Raw genomic sequence first — 19,004 nt, 5'->3', positions numbered from 1 at the left:
CCCACCTTACAGTCAGTTTTCTGAATCTTACAAATCCTCTAAGCCTCTCACTCCGAGGCCTGCCTTTTCTAATCTTCTCTGATTACTTACAAAACCTTGTTCTCCTTGTTCTGTTACAGAACTTACTATCTAAAATACTCTAATACTCCAGTAGAAGAAAAAGAGCCAGAGAACTGTTCACAAAATACTTTATTTGGAAACACTGGACATAAGACTCTGAAGAAAACTTCTAACTTGGGGAAGGAGGGTGGAATGCTCTATAGGGCTGTAGCAAGAGGAGCTCAGCTGGAGTTCAGCTAGTTCCAGAAATAGCTGTTTAAGGATGCTTCTTGGAAAGGGAGGAATTGTTCTTACAGATTAGAAACCACTGTTTGCGCAATTTGGACCTTATCAAGAATGGTAGAGAGAAACAGGAGCCAAGTCCTATGCAAGAGGGAGTAGGGAGGACAAGGACACTCGAGGGCGTCAGCAGAATGTTCTCATTCCTTCGATATCTCTTATGTGTATTCTGTTCTCTTGATATTTCTCTTTTCCTATGTTTATATTTTGCCTACCTAATCATATTTTATGCTTATTTTTTGGTGTGGATTATCTTATGACTCCTTATATTCCCCATAATGTCTTGCACTGGTAATTGATTATTATGGTAATTGATTCCATATGGTATTCAGTTAATAAATATTTATACATGGATTTGAACTTCCCTGCAGCATAAGCACAATTTTGGTCACATAGTAACCAAGTTTTCTAAAAACAGACCCGGTTAAAAATGTTTATTGCCTCTTCTAATTCCTTGTCTTCTCTGGCATATCCTCCGAAACCATCTCCTGGGTGTGTTCAGTAGCGGTGGAAGGTTTTAGTGGCTGTCGCTGAGGCTCTGAAGAGAAGAACCAGTACAGTGCATTAGGGTCTATAGGAAATCCTAAAGACAATTCGATATTTACTAAACTAGTTGCAGGTGCCACAAGTAAGATTATACATGGTCCTTCTTTACAATTACTTACAGTATGGTAGGTACAATATGAACGCAAAGGGAAATGAGACCACACACATGCCCTTTATTTTTCCTCTCTCCACTTTAAAGAATATACTGTAGACGTATCATTAGGATCACTGAAGGCCTAAAAATGTTTTATTCCTTTATAGTTTAGATAGATATAATTGATTATTAGCATCTTCCAGAACACCTTTGCAGGTATTCTGAATTTGCCTCCCTATGAATTTACTAGTTTCAGAAAGCTAACACAACTTCTTCAGAAGAAGGTTGGTAATTCCCTTCTGACCTTTGAATTTACTTTTCTTAACCTTTGGTTCACTTAGTCAAATTGATTTCACTGGCAAAACATGATTAATGGTATATTAAACTATTTCGTATTGAACAAATAAGGAATATGAAGAGTGAATTAATTCCCTTTGAAGTGACTTGAATTATAAATTCAGTGATATCTTCCTAGAATAGATCTATTTTTATAGAACTGAGAACAAAAGAGATTCACAAGTCTTAGTATCTCGTTTCTCTCTTTGCTGTATAATCCTGAGTCATTTGCCTAATATCTGTCAGTGTCCTCATCTGTAAAATGTAATACAGGCCATAGGAACTAGCTTCCATGGTTACTTTAAAGATTAGATAATTTAATATTTAAATGCATTACTGCCTCATCATGTCTTTAACCATTATAACTACCTAAGGTATTCATTGAGGCACTTATGAAAAATAAAATCTGGTATAGACTTGAAGTGATTATTAGCATCCTCCAGAATACCTTTGCAGGTACACTGTTTTGCCTCTCTGTTAATTGCCATGTGGTATTATTTTTCGTAGCTGTTGTCTAACCTTTTTTGGAATTGATTGGTTCCTTAATTTTGGCACTCCCCAGCCGTCCAGATCGCCTCCGGGACATTGCCGATCGCTTCAACGTGGACCATGACGCAGTGCTGGACAATGTCCTCTATGCGCGTGCATACACTAGTAAGAGCCCCCACGCAGCTGGATGCGTGGGCTGTTTTAAGGTCGGCAGCACTGATTCACTACATGAGTGATACAACATTCCGACACTGCTCTTTTCTCTCTTTACTTTACTTTTCTCCATATTAATTTAGTCAATCCACAGATTTGATCATCTGGTAAGTCCTTAGATATTAAAATACTCTCAAATTATTTCTTATTCTTTATCTTTGAAGTGGAGAGTAACATGAATAATGTTGCATTTGGCATGTATGCTAAGGCAGAATATGAAATCATTTACTAAAGTTATAGATAATTAAGAAAATCCTTCAAAGACTTTATTTCGCCCGACTCCCAGGGACATAACTGACTTAGCCTCTGCTTCTGCCAGCTTTTCTGTTTTCTCACTGCATTTCCCACCAGGTGAACATCAGATGGAGCTACTTGACTATGTAGCGGCGAAGTTCCATGAAGAAGCTGGCATCTTCAAGCTGTTGGTACAAGCTTTTAAATATTGCTCACTCACAGAGTTGTTTAGTATATTACTTTCCTTCTATTGATTCTGATTCAAATTAACTTCTTCCCTTCCAAACGCATGTTTATTTTTACATTAACTCTGTGCAGATCATTGATTCAATAATGGCACTTTTTCGAGTGGATTTCAGTGGTCGTGGGGAGTTGGCTGAACGACAACAAAAATTGGCCCAGATGTTATCACGACTCCAAAAAATCTCAGAAGGTACATTTTTTAAATAAAATGGCACAATCAGAATAGCATCTGTGAATGTTTGCTGAGGAGATTTTGCAGAGAAGCTCAAAATAACATCAGGATAATACATTTTTTTAAATTAAAATTACCTTCATGGGAATACCATTCTTATTTTAAAAATCAAAAATACTGATTCTAATAAGATAAAGTACCTAAATAATAACAGTAACTTTAAATTAATTTGTTATCAAAGAAAAAATAGGAATATAGTCTTGTTTCTAAAATAAATTCATAGCACAATATTCCCAAATTATGAAATATAAACAAAGAATTTTTATATTTACTTTGCCATTATCTTAGTTTCTTAATTTCATTTCTTGATGCAGAATATAATGTGGCTGTGTTTGTGACCAATCAAATGACGGCTGATCCAGGAGCGACTATGACGTAAGCCCCAATATTCTGCTTTTGTATTTCACAAAGGTGAAACCTTGTTCTAAGAACAAGGACATTCTCCTACATAACCACAATATAATTATTACACTCAGGAAATTTAACACTGGCCTACCAGGGTTATCTAATTGTATTCAAGTCTCTCCAATTGTGCCAATAATTTCCTTTATAATTGTTGGCACTTTTTGTTTCGTTTTAGCTTTAGGATCAATGGAGGATTATGCTTTGCACATAGTCATCGAATCTCTGTAGGCTCATTTACTTATTTAAAGATTTTATTTATTTTTAGAAAGGGGAAAGGAGAGTGATAGAAAGGAAGAGAAACAAAACGCCAGTGTGTGGTTGCCTCTCACATGTCCCCATCTGGGGACCTGGCCCACAACCCAGGCATGTACCCAGACTAGGAATCGAACCAGTGACTCTTTGGTTCTCATGCTGGCACTCAATCCACTGAGCCAGGGTTCTTTAGGCTCCTTTAGGCTCCTTTAATCAGAACAACTCCTCAACCTTTCTTTGACTTTTATGACACTGACATTTTTGAAGAGCACAGGCCAACTGTTTTTCAGAATGCCCCTCAATTTGGGGTAGATTTTTTTCTCATTATTTAAAGTGTTAAACACTTTTGGCAGGAAAACTGTAGGGCAGTTTATCCCATTATTAGTGATGTTAAGTTTGATCATGTTTAAGATGGTGTTCACAAAATTTCTGCATTGTAAAAGACCTTTTCCACTTTGTAATCAATGAGTAATTTGTGAGGGGAGACTTTGAGACTGATGTAAATACCTTGTTCTATGATAAGCTTTCACCTATTGATTTGAATACCCATCGAAGATTCTTGCCTCCATCAATTATTACTCTGATTGTTGCAATAAGTGATATTACTGAAAAACTGAGACAATACACCAAATAGTAGCAGATAAATGAGTCGTTGACATGTTATTTTTTATTATTCTTAACTGTAGTCACTTTGCTGTATATTATATCCTCAAACCTCTAGTTGTAAAATAAATAAGTCATGGAGATTGGCATACGTATTAGAAAGTATTTGATACACTAGTGTAAATTCTGCAAATTGTACTGAAATGAGTGTGTCTTTCTTTAGGCATTTTCTAAATTAACCCTAAGAGTGTTGCTGCGTCTTCTGCAGTTTGATATATTTCTAACTTTTCAGTTCTCTTTTATGGCTATTTTCTACTTAATCACTGGAGATTCCCATGTGAAAATACTAACTACACAAAAGTTATTAAGCAAGTTAAAAAGATTGAGGAGGGGAATGCCATTGTTTAATTCATTCAATAAATATTTATTGAAAATGTATGTATCTAGATTCTGGGAATTCATCAGGGAATAAAAGAGACTTGTGCCTTGCCTCCAGCGAAAAAGAAAACTAAGTCACGTCCATTTAACTCAAAACTTGCAAGTCTTGGCAGGGCACACGTTGTCGGCAGTCCTTGAGTATTTGGGCCATCGCCGTTGGTAGGGCACTTTACACACGGGGCACGAGCGCTTCACAAACGGAGGCATTTTAAGCTGAAGAGAAGTGGGAGATTTTTAAGGCTTGCTTTAAAAAGAGAAGATGACTTATTGGCTCAGTGGGTTGCATTCAAATAAAACAGTTCAAGTTAAAGAGCAATGTTCTCTCTTCAGGTGAGGGGAGGGAAAATCAAAAAGGCCAACACTGTCTGTCTGGAGTTAGAAGGAAAAGGAAATCAGTGGAAATTAGGTCACAAATAGGGGTTCTTTTTATGATATTTGTAGAAAGTTTCAAAAAGGGTAAAACCATTTTGAATTGACTCCAATAAGATAATGACAGGAGAAATAGAGGGGTGACAGAAAGGAAATCACTGAAGAAGTCAGAGAGGAGAGGAGATTATAATGAAGTGAACTTAGTAAAAAGCCAGAGAAGGTAACAAAGCCCAGTAGTTTTGCTGGGTGATTCTGCTTTGAAACAACTCCTGCACCTAGCTGAGTTGGGAGGAAACAAGGCTCAGCATAATTAGTATACTCTAAAGTATTTTATATTATAATAATACAAATTAAATGCATGTCATAGAAAGCACATAATTACCATACTAAATGGGAAAAAAAAGACAATTTAAACTAAAGGATTTCAAACGCTATTAGAAAAGCTCCCATAAAGAAAATACCTTGGTTTCTCAGTGTTGAGGAACTCCAAGCTACAACTTGCCTGAGCCTGTCAGAGAAATCTCACTATAATTGCTATGAATCCCCAAGTACGCTGACAATAATTGGGGCTTATATCCCATCTTGGTGGCACATTGTATTAAAAGGAACAAAATTATAGAGGCGAGGAGCTGCCATATGATACAGCAGAGTAGGAGCTCCTCGACGAGACTTACGGATGGATACAGGTTTTAGAACCAGAATGATCCAGTTGGTGAAGGTCTGGAGATAAAAAGGCAAAGAGTCAATACCAGGGCAAATAATAACATGAGCAGCAAATGAGACCGTGATGTCACCTACTTCATTGGTGTATTTGTCTTGCTGAAAGAAAAAGTCATCTTAGAACAACTGCAGTCCGTAAATGTGAAGTCACTTTATTCTCTAAGGATGTCACCTAGTGACTAACATCAGAGGCATAAATTAAAAGGCAATATGGTTAGAGAAAAAACATTAAACCAGGATCACTAGCATGGTGACCTTGTCCAAGTCACATGAACTTATATTCTTCCCCATCAAACTTAAGAGAACTTATATTTATTGGTTGCTTACCAGGTTCCAGGTGCTTTCATGCATTATTTCACTTGCTTCTTATGTCACCTTAACGTAACTCAGCCTCCTGGGGCCTCCCTGTTCTTTCTATGAAGTCAATCTCCATGTGTTGCTCCATCCTTCCCATGCCGCCCAAACCCTAGAATTCCATCTTCAAACTGTTGAAAAAAGTGTATATTTTTCTGCATACTTTGGCAGGAAACAAGGTGGGGGAGCGGAATTACCTAACAAGCTTTAACAAGTTAAACATACTCCTTTTTTGAAACCATCTCTCCTCTTTCCCCCAAATTCTTCTCTTTTGGCAGTACTCTTTTCTCCCCACCTTCCCCTAGTCTCAAAGCATCCTCCTCATTCTTGGGCACGTCCACTCAGTCGTTTTCTCCTCAGTGGGCCCTTCCTCAAAAATTCTATCTGTGAGCTCACCTCTTAGCAGGTCAAAAGTCCGCAGAGTACCTTGTCCCTCAAGCTTGCCCTTGCCCAGCAGCTCCAAAGTCCTCCCTGCAATGAGTATTTCAGGTAGACACTGTTATTATTCCTACTTTATAAAGGAGGAAGCAGAGGCTCAGAGTATTTAGTACTTACTTGCTCAATCACACAATTAAAAAATAGCCAGGATTTTAACCCTGTTATCTTTGACTTCAAAGTTATGCTCTTCCGGCTTCACTACCCTCCTCATCCCACTCCCAGAAAGATATCATGTGCCTCCCATCACCATAACCCTATGCTTCATGACCCCAGCACCCTAATTTGAAGTTTGAGGATCAGGCTGTTCTGGGTTTTACCCTCAGTGATATGATAGGCTGTAGTCTGTTCAACCAGAGGGGGACAAATAAAACAATCTTTCCTGACACCTCTCCATTTCTAATATCCACCCTCATTTCTTCCTCTTTGTCATCGCTCTCCCTCATCCCCCAAGAAAAGGAGAAAAGAAGAGGAAAAGAAAATTTAAAGGAAGGGGCTATAAGAGATCAGGCTAAAGGAGGAATGTGCATGTGTTTCTGAAGCTGTTTTTACTTGGTCAGAAATAGAAGTAAATTAAAGCCCTCTGAAAGAATGCGGAATGTTGTAACACCTTCTTGTACTTTACCTCAAGACTTGATTCAAAGGAAGTTCAAAGAAACTTTTAGATTTTCTTGGTCTACATGTTTTATCTGAATTGTTTAGTTAAATAATAATAATTACCACTTATTGAGTATTTCTTATGTGCCAAGATTACTGTAAGGGTAGAACTCGTTGGCACAATTCCTGGCAATAGTAGGCTCTGGATGAGTTATACTAAATGTATCTTGAATCCTCACAGCAGCGCTAACAGATAAGATCTTTTTGTTCTCATTTTACAGTCAAAGAAACAGAGATTCACAAAGGTTGAGTAACTAGCCCAAGGTAATAGGTGTTTGAGGCAGGATTATGAAAGCAGGTAATTGTAACTGTAGTCACTGGACTAGTACCTTACCTGAATGATTTTGTTTTATTCTCACACCTACCCTGCTAGTTAGGCACAGTTATTATCCCCCAGTTAAAATAAAGAAACACACTTAGAATGGTTAAACAATTTTCCTGAGCTCACATGTCTGGCTGATAAGCCAAAATTTGAACCAGATCTAACTCCCAAGTTCATAAACCACACAGTACATCAGGGCTATAAATGCCTGGAGAAGGGTTGGCACACTGTTGTTTGAGAGGCTTTGCAGGGATATGTAGCCAATTCTCTGGTGAACTGACCAGAGCCCAGGGCCCTCAGCCTTGCAGGCAGGGATTTCATTTGGTGAGCCTACTGAGAGCAAGTCCATCTCTCGGGGACCGACTGGCATCAGTCAAGCTCATGGGACTCAAAGGTCAGAGGGCCAGTTTACAGATGCTGAAACATGTAACTACACTTGGGGTTCTTATGACCGGCGCCTTCTCCCCCCATAGGCAGACCTCTATAGGAATTCAAATTTTAATCCAAAGCTATTTACTAAGTATGGAATCCAAAAAAGGGAAATAATTGGATGAGTTAGAATAATAAGAGCTGCCACATAGTAAAGACTCAATAAACCTTGGTGGTGGTTATTATTATTAATACCTAACTATACCAGAGGGGGAAGAAACCATGAATCTCCTAAACATATATGCAAGTTTTTGTATATGTACATTTTTCTGGGATAGAGTCTATATCTTTTATTAAATTATCAATATATTAGTGACTTATAAAAAAAAGCTCAGAGCCATAAATTTGACCCAAAATTCTACTGAAAACCTTGATGGAACAAGTAAAATTTGAATTGGCTTGACATTCTCCCAGACCTAAGGCTATTATGCTATGTTGCAATCTATTTGATTAAGTATTACCTCTTAGTTTATGACTCATTTTAAGTACTTTTTTCTGCCCATATCTTCCCTGTATATTTTCTTAGTACTTTTGCAAATCCTATCATTTATTTCCCTATTTAGTTTATTCAAAATCATTTTCCTTTGGAGATAACATTCAACCTCTTCACCTAGAATAATCAAGAACAAGCAATACTAACCTATTTCCTTTTGTGCTCAGGGAACCACGTTAGGAACAGCAAATAATAATTTGCTAACAGGGGGAAGGGTGGGGAGAAAATGCAGACAACTGTAATTGAACAATAAAATCATTTTTACAAAATTTGCTAACAAAACACCGTGGATATACATCTTAGAGTCCAGCTGCCTGCTCTTCTTTAGATTATCTGTACTAGGGTTGGGAGAGGGTTACTTCAATTAGGGAGAAATTCTATCTCTTTTTACATTTACCTTTCTGTCAGAACACCCTTCAAAATTCCTTGAATTACAGCCCTGGCTGGTGTGGCTCAGTGGACTGAGCACTAGCCTGCGAACTGAAAGATCACCTGTTCGATTCCCAGTCAAGGCACATGCCTGGGTAGTTGGCCAGCTTCCTAGCTGGGTGTGTGTGAGATGCAAGCCATCGATGTATCTCTCACACACTGATGTTTCTCTTTTTCTCTCCCCCCTCCCCTCTCTCTAAAAGTAAATAGATAAAATCTTTTTTTAAAAAAGTTTGGAGAATTTTAGCTTCTCCAAAGATATGTCACAAATCTATGTCCAAAAGGATCTAAACCAGGGAGACCCAAATTATCTTCTCTTCTGTATTCATTCAAAAATATTTATTGAATGCCTTCTATTGTACATTTTGAGCACTTTTCTAAGCACTAGAGTTACAAAGATGAACAAGAATTTAGAGTATGGGGGGCATGAGACCCATGAATTACAAATTATAATGTAGTGTGTTTTCACAGAGGAATATATACAGTGGTTTGAGAGCACAGAGGAGGCAGTTTCCATTCCGTTTCAGGGTGTCAGGCAAGGCTCCCAAGAAGGGATGGCACCTGATGTATGAGTAAGAGCTAAATAAACAGACACTGTGGGAAAGGGGCTTTCATTTCAGAGGAAATCTTGTGTGCAAAGGCATCGAGGTGTAGGAGGACTTGCTGAAATAAGAAAAAAAAAGTTTGAGAGGAAAGGAGGAAGAATGACTACAACTGTAAATAAGTATGTAGGTGGCAGATAAAAAGAAGGAGTTGAGGGAACATCTTCCTAAGAGCTTGCACTTTCTTTATGAAGAAGCAAACAGTGTTGTCAAAGATGGGACAAGAATAGAGACAGGACTTCAGGAGATTACTGAACATTTGGGAAAGAGGAGGTGAAGCTAACCGTGCTCACATAGGAGAATTACTAGTCAGTACTGAGAGACCATCTCTACATAGCTGTTAAAACTTCTCTCTGCCCATATAGCTAACTCTGACTATCCTTTCCTGTCTCCCCTTGATAGAATCTTCTAACTGGCCCACCTTCTGTGGAATCATCAGTCTTTCTACAGTCCAGTATTTTCATTGATATTTTTATAACTCCTATATCTGAGATTATTTTCACTGCAAATTCATAACCTGTACAACATTGAAGGCTTCCAACATACAGTTAATACATAAGAAGGATGTTTCTCAATCTGCTGTCATTTACATCATAGCATCATGAAGGAGGGTTGGGTGTTTGGGGGGTTTTTTGTTGTTTTTTTTTTACATTTTGAGAGTAAGTTTATTAAGTTGGGACAGTGAAACCAGGATGGGCTTAAGACAGAAGAAGCAACAGGAGAGCCCAGGCAGGGCTGCTTGGCTCACCGAGAGGTCAGAGAAAAGGGGGCCTTGGAGACAGGTTCAGGGGGTTAGCCCAGGAGGAGCTCCTGCTGCCCATGGCTCCACTGGTTGCAAGGCCGTGGGGACCCTTAAACTTTAGGAGATGCGTGCCTGTCAGGGAGGAAGAAGGGAAAGGGAAAGGCGTGGGCACGTTCCCAAGAGGGAGAGAGTGGGTTGGGTTTTTCTTACTCATTAGACTAGAATAGTGCTTGGCACATAGTAGGCTATTAATAAATACTTCTGATAAATGAATGCCTGAATAAATAAATAAATTGAATGTATTTTGCAAAGAAGGAAATTGCTTAACCCCAAGAGTTATCCTAAGACAATGAGTAATATTTACTTTGTGGGATTTTTTCCTGTTTTAAAAAAACAAACAAAACATGAACTATTTATCACAGGAATCTCAGAAGCCTGAACTGGATGGCCCCAAACCTAAGCCCACTCCAAAGTTAGTGGACAAACCTCTGCTTATTCAGAATACACACCTACCCCATCCCCTGCCATCCTCTACAGAAAAGTTGCCTTGAAATTGCAGATATGACTCTATATAGACCATATAATGTAACGTGAAAAGGTGTTTTTAATTTAGTTTTCAGGCAGACCCCAAAAAACCCATCGGGGGACACATTCTGGCTCATGCTTCAACAACCCGAATAAGTTTGCGAAAGGGAAGAGGAGAGCTGAGAATTGCCAAGATTTATGACAGGTAAATATTTTCTTATTCTTAATCAGGTCCGAGGACATGTGGTATTAAATAAAACTGCCTCTCCTGAGAGGCTTAATCGTGCTACTGGAAGATGCTACATGTTTGAATTTCCTTCTCAAAAATTACTCCATTCAATGGGAAGTCCCTACTATGTACTAGGTTCTAGGGATCCAGGGATTGTGTTGACAAATGGCTTGGTCCTTGACCTTCCAAAGCTTACAGTGAAGCTAGATAGTGACATAGTCAATCCCAGTTGAAATGTGGTAAGTGCAGGAAAGTACAGGCAGTGCCGGGAATATGCTCTTATCCATTCTCTCTGACGGTTTGCTTTTCAAGTTTCCATTTAAACCTCACTTCCCCTGACTTGCGGTCTAGGGTATACCCTATGTTACACCTTATGTCTTTCACAGTACTTTACTTATTTAATTAAGAATTATGAACAATACATTTTAAAAAGAAACCTACTACATATCAGCTGTTATAGGCTCTAGGGATAGACAATGAACAAACCAGCAATGAAACAAGGCCCTGTCTTCATGGAGCTCAGGTTCCATTGGTAGTGACTTAAGTGTAGCATATGTCATCCTTATTAGACATTAAATACCTTGAAGACAGGGACACTATGCTGGGACATCGCAGATGTGCAGTATTTGTCACTGACTGATTAGCCACCCTGAGCAAAAAGGCAAAGGTGTAATAATTCTTAACCCTAGGGAGGGGAAATCAGCCAAAAAAGAAATCAGGTGAGCTCTTAATCTGGTTTTTGCTATGAATCACAGTACATATTACATATTATCATTGGGTAAGTATTAAATAGTCAGTTTCCACATCTATGTGGTTTTTACTGAGACCATTTTGCTTTTCATTATCTGCCTTGTGGAAGACTATAATATTCAAATGCTATGTTTTTTGAAGTGTAAGCAATCTCTAGAAATTTGCTACAAATGTTTTTTTGTTAAATAGATAATAGAATTGTTTCATGTTTGTCCTAAAATTTCTTTGTCTATATCTTGGATGGATTGCTGTGCTTAGAACTTTCCTAATGCTTTTTGCTAGCACTGTACATGTGTAAGAGAAAGACACATAATCAGCTGCTTGCACGTGCACCTCTCTCACAACAGGGACTGGGTTTGGTTCTTTAATGTCCCCAGCACCTAGCAAGGTGCTTGGCACATAATAGGAACTCAGTAACTATTTCTTAAATTAATAAATGAATGGGCCTTCGTGTTCGATCATTTGTCTATTTCATTAAGCCTCCAAATCATGCAGGAACAAACAACCCTTTCACGTCACACAGAGTGCTAAGAGGATACTAGGGTTCTACCATCCTCCTTGACTTAGCACTTTTTGGAAGAGATGTTGCTAATAGTGATAGCTAACACTAATTGAGTGGCTACTATGTGCTAGGCTTTACACCAAGTGCTTTATGTATATTTTATTGTATGTAACAACAACCCTAAGAGACAGAGGTCATTATCCCCATTTTACACATGAGGAAACCAAGGCCCCAAGCAGTTACTTAACCATTGCTCCTCTACAGTCTATTTTAAAACATAGAAGTGAGAGCAATCCTTTGTACAACTAAGTCAGATCATATCTATTCTCTGCTTCAAATCCTCCAATGGCTCCTCATTTTAACTCAGAATTAAAGCCCAAGTATCTACAGTGGTTTACAGAGTATTCCTCCTGCTCTCCCCTTGCTCACAGCGCCCCGACCTCAGCGGGCACCTTGACCTTCTATACACCTCAGGCACACTCCCACCTTAGGGCATTTGTGCTTATTGTTCTCCCTGCCTGGAATAATCGTTTCCCACACGTCCCTCTTTCCGGTCATGTCCTTCACCTCCTTCAAGTCTTTGATGAAATGTTACTTTCAACAATGCCTATCATGATCTCCCTATTTAAAATTGCAACTAGCTTCCTCCCAGCCTCCATACTTCCAATCTCATTTACCTAGCTCTACTTTTTCTTTCCCTAAAACACACCATTTTCTAACATATCGCATAATATATGTATTATATCCATTATTTATTGTCTGTCTCTCCTGCCCCCAAAATATAAGTTTCACAAGGGCAAGGGTATTTCTCTATTTTTTCTATTTATAGACTTCAAGTGTGCGCTACAGGGATATAGCAGGTGCTCAAAAAGATTTTCCTTAATGAGTAAATGAATGGACTTGCCCCAAACCACACAACAAATAAAGGATGGAATGAAGATTAGAAACTATTCTGTCTGAATCTGAGATCTGCACTTTCAATCATTACACTATTTCTTAGTTTATGTGAGATGATTTATTCAGGGTAGTCATAGCTCGTCCACTATATTTACCTCCACGTCTTCAACTACTACCTTATGCACATGTAAGAGGAAGACATTTCTTGTTAAAGAAAACAAAGAATTCCCCAAGAATTGAGCAGGAAGGGTTCTTAGAATTCCCAGGTATACAGGAATGACTACAAAAAGGGACCAAGCCCATTTCCTAGAATCCACCCTAGTCACTGCTCCTGTTACGTAGCTATAGTTGGCCCTCGAGTGTATATTTTTCTCTTTTTAAAACTTGAATGAATAAAAACCCCATTTATTTTATTCCACTTAGCATATCTGAGATCAGTGGACATTAAAAGCAAAGAACACTACTGAATTCAGAGGAAGAACACATTTTAAATAATTGCAAAAATAATGAAAAGACATACAAATCATCAGGTGTCTGAAGTAATTGATTTTTTATTCTGTTTCTAGAATAAAACAAACAAAAAGCCTGGTTCAGCTTTGCAGATACCTTGCTTGGCTTCCCTCTTTCTCAACTGCTTTTCTTTCTACCATTTGTAAGAGGCCAACTGAATATTTTCCAACAAGTCTAAAAGGTTATTTTCTAATTCCATTCAGGGCTTCCTACTCAGCTACAGTTTTAGTCTAGCAAGACCTACCTTATCTGCAGACTATTTGCTATCCTCAGGGGAGACCTCTCTGCTATTTCCTAAGGCAAGTAACCGTATCCATAGGAGCTCAAAGTTTACTGCCTAATCTGCTCCCTCCCAACAAAACAAACAAAATTTTTTAAAAACACCCAACTTTGAAAGGCAATATGCATAGTAGTTTAGAACATGAGTTTTGGAATCAAAACCTTCTGGAGTCATTACCTTAGTCTCTAATCCTGGCATCTTCACTTACTAGCAATGTGACCTTGGGCAAATTACTTGTCTGAACTTCAGTCTTCTCAATTGTAAAATGTGGATAATTATATATACCTAGCAGGGTTATCATAAAGCTTAAATGAAATAAAATAAGGGATCCTGACACATGGTAAAGAATAACTACTTAATAAAGGAGGCTGTTCACAGTACTATACAGTCAGCATTACCTGGGTATAATAGCAGCACAAAGTGGCAGCAGTCTCTTTCATGATCAGTAATTTTCACATTTCTGTTTCTAGTCTAACCATTTAGTCAAGTTTTATTCATTTCCAACTGCTTGCAAAACTCTTATACATAAATATCCCAAAATACCTTAAACGAAACGTATCTAAACATAACTTCTTATCCTTTCCTTTTCTTATACACAAAAGCAGCTTTCTATTCCCATTTTTTTCATGCTATTACCTCTACCTGGATTACTCCCATTTCTGCCTCAAAGACCCTTCAAATGTTGTCCATGAAGCCTTTCCTAATCAACCTACCTGGCATAATGTCTCTTATTTTTTAAATTGTAATTGTTGTTCAATTATAGTTGTCTCCCTTTTCCCCCCATTACTCTCCCCTGCCCTGCCCTCCCCTCCTCTCCCACATTCAATCCTCCCCCTCCCCTTTCTTCAGAGTTCTATAACATATATACCGATTTTATGAAACAGCTTAATTTGTATATATGTCATAGCTCACCTGTTAGACTTCTTGAGAATAATGACTCTGTCTCATTTTTGTAAAATCTATAGGATCTAGTGCATGCTAGTCTGATTTCCAAAAAGTTAAAAACATGACTTTCTTGCAAATAAATACAAAATGAATGTGTCAAAGATTTTATTCAACTTCCTGATTAATGAGGAAACCACTGATTCAAAGGATAATTTGAGAAAGAGCTATGTAGTCAAATGAATGCTGAAATAAATTTGCTAGTAAATGCAAAATTGGTTAATATCAGGCAATACATTGTAACATTTGAAGTTTTTTCTACTAGAGGGAAATCAGTTGCTTTTCTACACAATGAAATACATTTCATTTCCATTGCTATAGACTGGAATAATCTGCATTGCTCTTAGTTTTCTACAAACTGCCCTACAGAGTTTTAGAATAAATTCAAAGGTAAAATTTTAAAGAGCATATAAGCATGACTGATGTACAAATATAAAATGTCAGTTCATTCAACTCGTTAATGCAGCAACTAGTAAGATTTTATAACCAGATCAAAAGAAATCAAATTACCACACATATGTAATCAGATAAGGAATGCTGAGATAAATTATAAATTGATCAAAAACAGGTCACAGTATCCATAGAACAATAATCAATTACACACCTCCTCACACAATTTACATTTCTGTGGACAAGAACAATGGTATTACTCATAGTTTCCTGCAACTTATAGAGTTGTAAAATAACTCAACGAAAAGCAGAGTCCTCACAGAACCAGACAGCCTGGAACGATGTGCTGGTCAGCCTGTTTTTCTGCTCAGCAGTCTTCTCATTCCCTTCAGTCTGTCACAGTTTCCCCCCATTGGTCTAGACAGTAAGAGGTGCACAGCCCTTTAGCAACAGATAAGCCCCTAAGGGTCCGCTGCAAAATGCCTGACAGCACACTGAAAGCACACTCAGCTATCCCTTTTGCCTATTTCCAAGTTGGGGGTAATTTTTCTCAACATTCAGAACCTTATTTATAAGAACTTGTTCCATAAATGTTTATGAGGGTTGGTAATACTTGTAGCTAAATTCTCTAGTCCACATTTAGCTGTACCAACTCTGAGGTGTCTCTGGAGACTCACAAAGATAGGAGTATGGTGTCTGTAACATGAATACAGTATTTATAGAAATACAGCTTTTTATAAACTTCTGTTCCCTTGCATTCTGTTAGCCCTGACATGCCTGAAAATGAAGCCACCTTCGCAATAACTGCTGGAGGAATTGGGGATGCCAAGGAGTAGGTGGTGAATTGATGCAAATTGCTTCTTAGTGCTTATTAGGAGACGAAGAAATAGAAAAGCAGTCTCACATACCAGATCTTGAAGTAAGAGTTTGTTTCACATGTTATTAAAGTCAGCAAGAGATTTAAATCTATATTTATCTTAAAAGTCCCTGATTTATAACTTTACATTGTATGTCAATTTGGGAATATATATGCACATGAATGAATAAACCTATTGAAAACTACTTGGGAAAGTGGTATCTGGTTCTCTCACAGCAGTTTTTTTTTTTTTTTAATTGTATAATTCCATTTATGTGACACTTCCAGAACAGGCAAATCCAGCCAGAAAATAGACGAGGGAGTGCCAGGGGCTGGGGGAGAGACTGCTCATGGGCACAGGGTCTCCTTTCGGGGTGTTAGAAATACTCTGAAACTAGAGAGAGGTGACGGTTGCACAACACTGTCAATGTACTAAATACCCCGACTTGCACACTTGCAAATGGCCAAATGGTTAACTTTGTAACGTTAATTTTATCTCAAAAATGTTTTTTTTTAAATAAAGCACAGTGCTCTGACTCTAACATGTGCATTTCTTTATCATAAAAGAAAAAGCAGTAACCGAGAGCAGTAAATGATAGCATCAAAGGCAGGGGACAGTCAGTCACGTCATAGGATCGGGGAGCTCAGGCACCTGGAGTCCCGGAGACCCAGGCAGTGGGGAGTCGGGGGGGACCCGGGAAGTGCGCCCCCTCCACCTCTGCATTCACCGGATCGTGTACTTGTCCCACTTCTTCTCGGGGTCATAGGGTTCCCAGCGGCTGGCGGGGAAGATGTGCTTGTTCTTCTCGTACCAGCTCCTTAGCACCACCTTGCCCGCATGCGACTCGTCCTTCTCCACAGTGGCGTCACTGAGCAGCCGCACGTCATCATGAACGTCGAAATTGAAGAGGGGCCCGCTCTTCCCTCGGGCCTTGGTGACGATGAAGTCGTAGAAGCTGTGGTGGTGGGGTATGATCAGGTCCTCCTTGATGTACATGAGCTGCTCCACCCCGGCCGACCTGAGCTCGCTGAAGTCTTTGCGCAGGATCTCCAGCGCCTTCTGCAGGAACTGCTGCATGGTGTTGCCTTTTTTCATCTTGACCGTCCGCCGGTGCCCGGAGCCATCCCAGTAACTGAAGGTGATTTCAATCTCCTCGCTCTTGATCTTCTCCTGCTTGGCTTCCCACTCCTGCCGCAGCTCTTCCCGGAGCCGATTCTCCTCCTCCTCGCGGTCACGGTCAGGCAAAAAGCTTGTATCCACATCCGGGTTCTTCCCCAATTTCCTCCTCTTCGGGAGGACCTCCGCCCTTTCCAACTCCCCCTCCTGCGTGGCCTCCTCCTCTGCGTCCACAGTGAAGGACAGGCAAGAGATCTTCCGCTTGGCCTCCTTCTTGCGCTCCTTCTCCCGCAGCTTCTCCAGCTGCAGCTGCAGCTCCTTCGACTGCTCCTTCTTGGCCAGCTGCTTCTCCCGTTCCTTCACCAGGGCCTCCTGCTTGGCCTTCATGTCATTCAGGGTGACAAGTCCCACGGTGCTGGACTTGAGCTCCGCCTCCACGGCATCGTAGTGCGCAGAGAACTTCTTGTCGATGTTGGATTTCACGATGTTCTCCTCAGCGATGCGCTGCTTCATCTGCTCCATTTGCTCGCGCTGCTTCTCCCGCTTCTTCATCAGGTGCATGGCGCGGCCCGCCTCGCTCGCAGCGCCCTTGTACTGAGCCATGGCGGCAGAGGCAGCAGGAGCAGGAGCGGCAGCAAGAGAACGGAGCGGCAGCAAGAGAACGGAGCGGCAGCAGGAGCAGGAGCGGCAGCAGGAGCGGCAGCAAGAGCACGGAGCGGCAGCAGGAGCGGCAGCAGCAGGAGCAGCGACCACAACCTGAGACAGTCAACGGCTTTTGACCGCGGCGTCTGTGCAGTCCGCCGGCGCCCGCGCTGTGACGTCGGCTACTAGGAGACGTGTGCAGGCGCAGCGCCCCGCCCCCTCGTACATTAGCTTTTTAAAGTGAACCACACGGCGAAAGGGAAGTCCCAGAGTTCAGAAATGTCCCACTCTCTTCCGGGTTTCCCCTCGAACACTTACAGAGGATACCTTTCCAGAGAAGGGAGACCTTTGAGGAAGGAACGTTTACGTGACACACACAAAAAGAGCCTTTTTTTAAACTTACAGTGTCAAACTACATTCACCTTTATAGCAACAGAAAACAAACATTAAATTAAGCTAAATTTTAAATCATGACTTTTTAACAAGTTGAAATTACTTTAAAAAATATACTTCTGATGTATATATTTTATTGGTGAAATAAAGAGGAAGGAAATAAGTAGCTTTACAATTTGGGGTGTTAAAGGTAGCATGACTTTAAAGTTTTGCATGGAGAATTAAAAACCTTTTTAAATATTAAAGTTAAATGTAAAATTTCCAAATACTAATTTAGAAATGTGTAAAAGAATATCGTTTTTTCTAATTGTTAAACAAAAATAAAATCTAGTTTTTAAAATGTATATGTGGTAAAAATAATATCTTTAAATTAAAATAATAATATTTACAATGGTAATCTTTATAAACTTCAAAAAGATTCAATCTCTTATATTGTAATAACTTTTATAAAAATTCAAGTATTGAAAATACCGTTTGTTAAAAAGGCATTTGATTATCCAGTAAGTCACTTACTCACCAATTGTATACTGAATGCTAAGTGCTAAAGAATATACAGGAAAAGTATAGTTTCTGCCCTCAATGTATTATACATTAGTTAAGAGAAAAGGCTAACTTGTGAAAAAATGAGGGAGCAGATGATTGTATAATCAGTAGTGTGATTTGGATTATAGGGTTCCAAAAACGGGAGTGGAAAGGGTAAGCTTCCAGACAGCATGCGCAGAGTTTAGAAGCTGGGATTTGGGAATAGAGACTAACTAGACAAGCAGAATTGTTCACAGGCTGGGGTTCTGGGAAATAAGAGCTTTTTTTTTTTTTTTTTCATTTTACACAGAACTGCTTCTCTGAATATATAAAGTCATCTAAGGGCAGCTTTTTTATATTCTGCAGGGCCATTTAAGAAATGGCTTCTTGCCCTGACCCGTGTGGCTCGGTTGGCTGGGTGTCATCTCCCAAAGATCACTGGTTCAATTCCAGGTCAGGGCACATGCCTGGGT

General features: G+C 39.5%; 2 protein-coding genes across 3 annotated transcripts in view; one reads left to right on the top strand and one right to left on the bottom strand.

Moving 5' to 3' along the window:
• Positions 1-15,837, top strand: part of DMC1 (DNA meiotic recombinase 1) — a 29,447-nt gene extending 13,610 nt beyond the window's left edge. The window contains exons 9-14 of one of the 2 annotated variants that reach the window (XM_024579468.3): positions 1,878-1,969; positions 2,369-2,442; positions 2,570-2,684; positions 3,041-3,101; positions 10,590-10,706; positions 15,768-15,837. In XM_024579468.3, coding sequence (XP_024435236.1) covers positions 1,878-1,969; positions 2,369-2,442; positions 2,570-2,684; positions 3,041-3,101; positions 10,590-10,706; positions 15,768-15,837 — 529 coding nt within the window. Of the gene's footprint in view, positions 1-1,877; positions 1,970-2,368; positions 2,443-2,569; positions 2,685-3,040; positions 3,102-10,589; positions 11,111-15,767 lie in introns of those variants that run through there. The other variant, XM_053919579.1, reaches the window with a different exon arrangement.
• On the bottom strand, positions 14,703-17,792 carry LOC112321865 (protein FAM50A). Its single transcript, XM_045187106.3, has one exon. It carries the CDS (start codon positions 17,575-17,577, stop codon positions 16,582-16,584), a length of 996 nt encoding a protein of 331 aa, XP_045043041.1. The 5' UTR covers positions 17,578-17,792; the 3' UTR covers positions 14,703-16,581.
• Between the last annotated feature and the right edge of the window lie 1,212 nt (positions 17,793-19,004).

The sequence above is a fragment of the Desmodus rotundus genome, chromosome 3, assembly GCF_022682495.2.
Source record: "Desmodus rotundus isolate HL8 chromosome 3, HLdesRot8A.1, whole genome shotgun sequence".
In the NCBI taxonomy this organism is placed as follows: domain Eukaryota; kingdom Metazoa; phylum Chordata; class Mammalia; order Chiroptera; family Phyllostomidae; genus Desmodus; species Desmodus rotundus.
This window is presented reverse-complemented; position numbering and strand designations above follow the sequence as displayed.

What these genes read in the sequence shown, in the direction of transcription:
- LOC112321865 (XM_045187106.3), bottom strand. Translation starts at nt 17,577, where the DNA reads ATGGCTCAGTACAAGGGCGCTGCGAGCGAGGCGGGCCGCGCCATGCAC.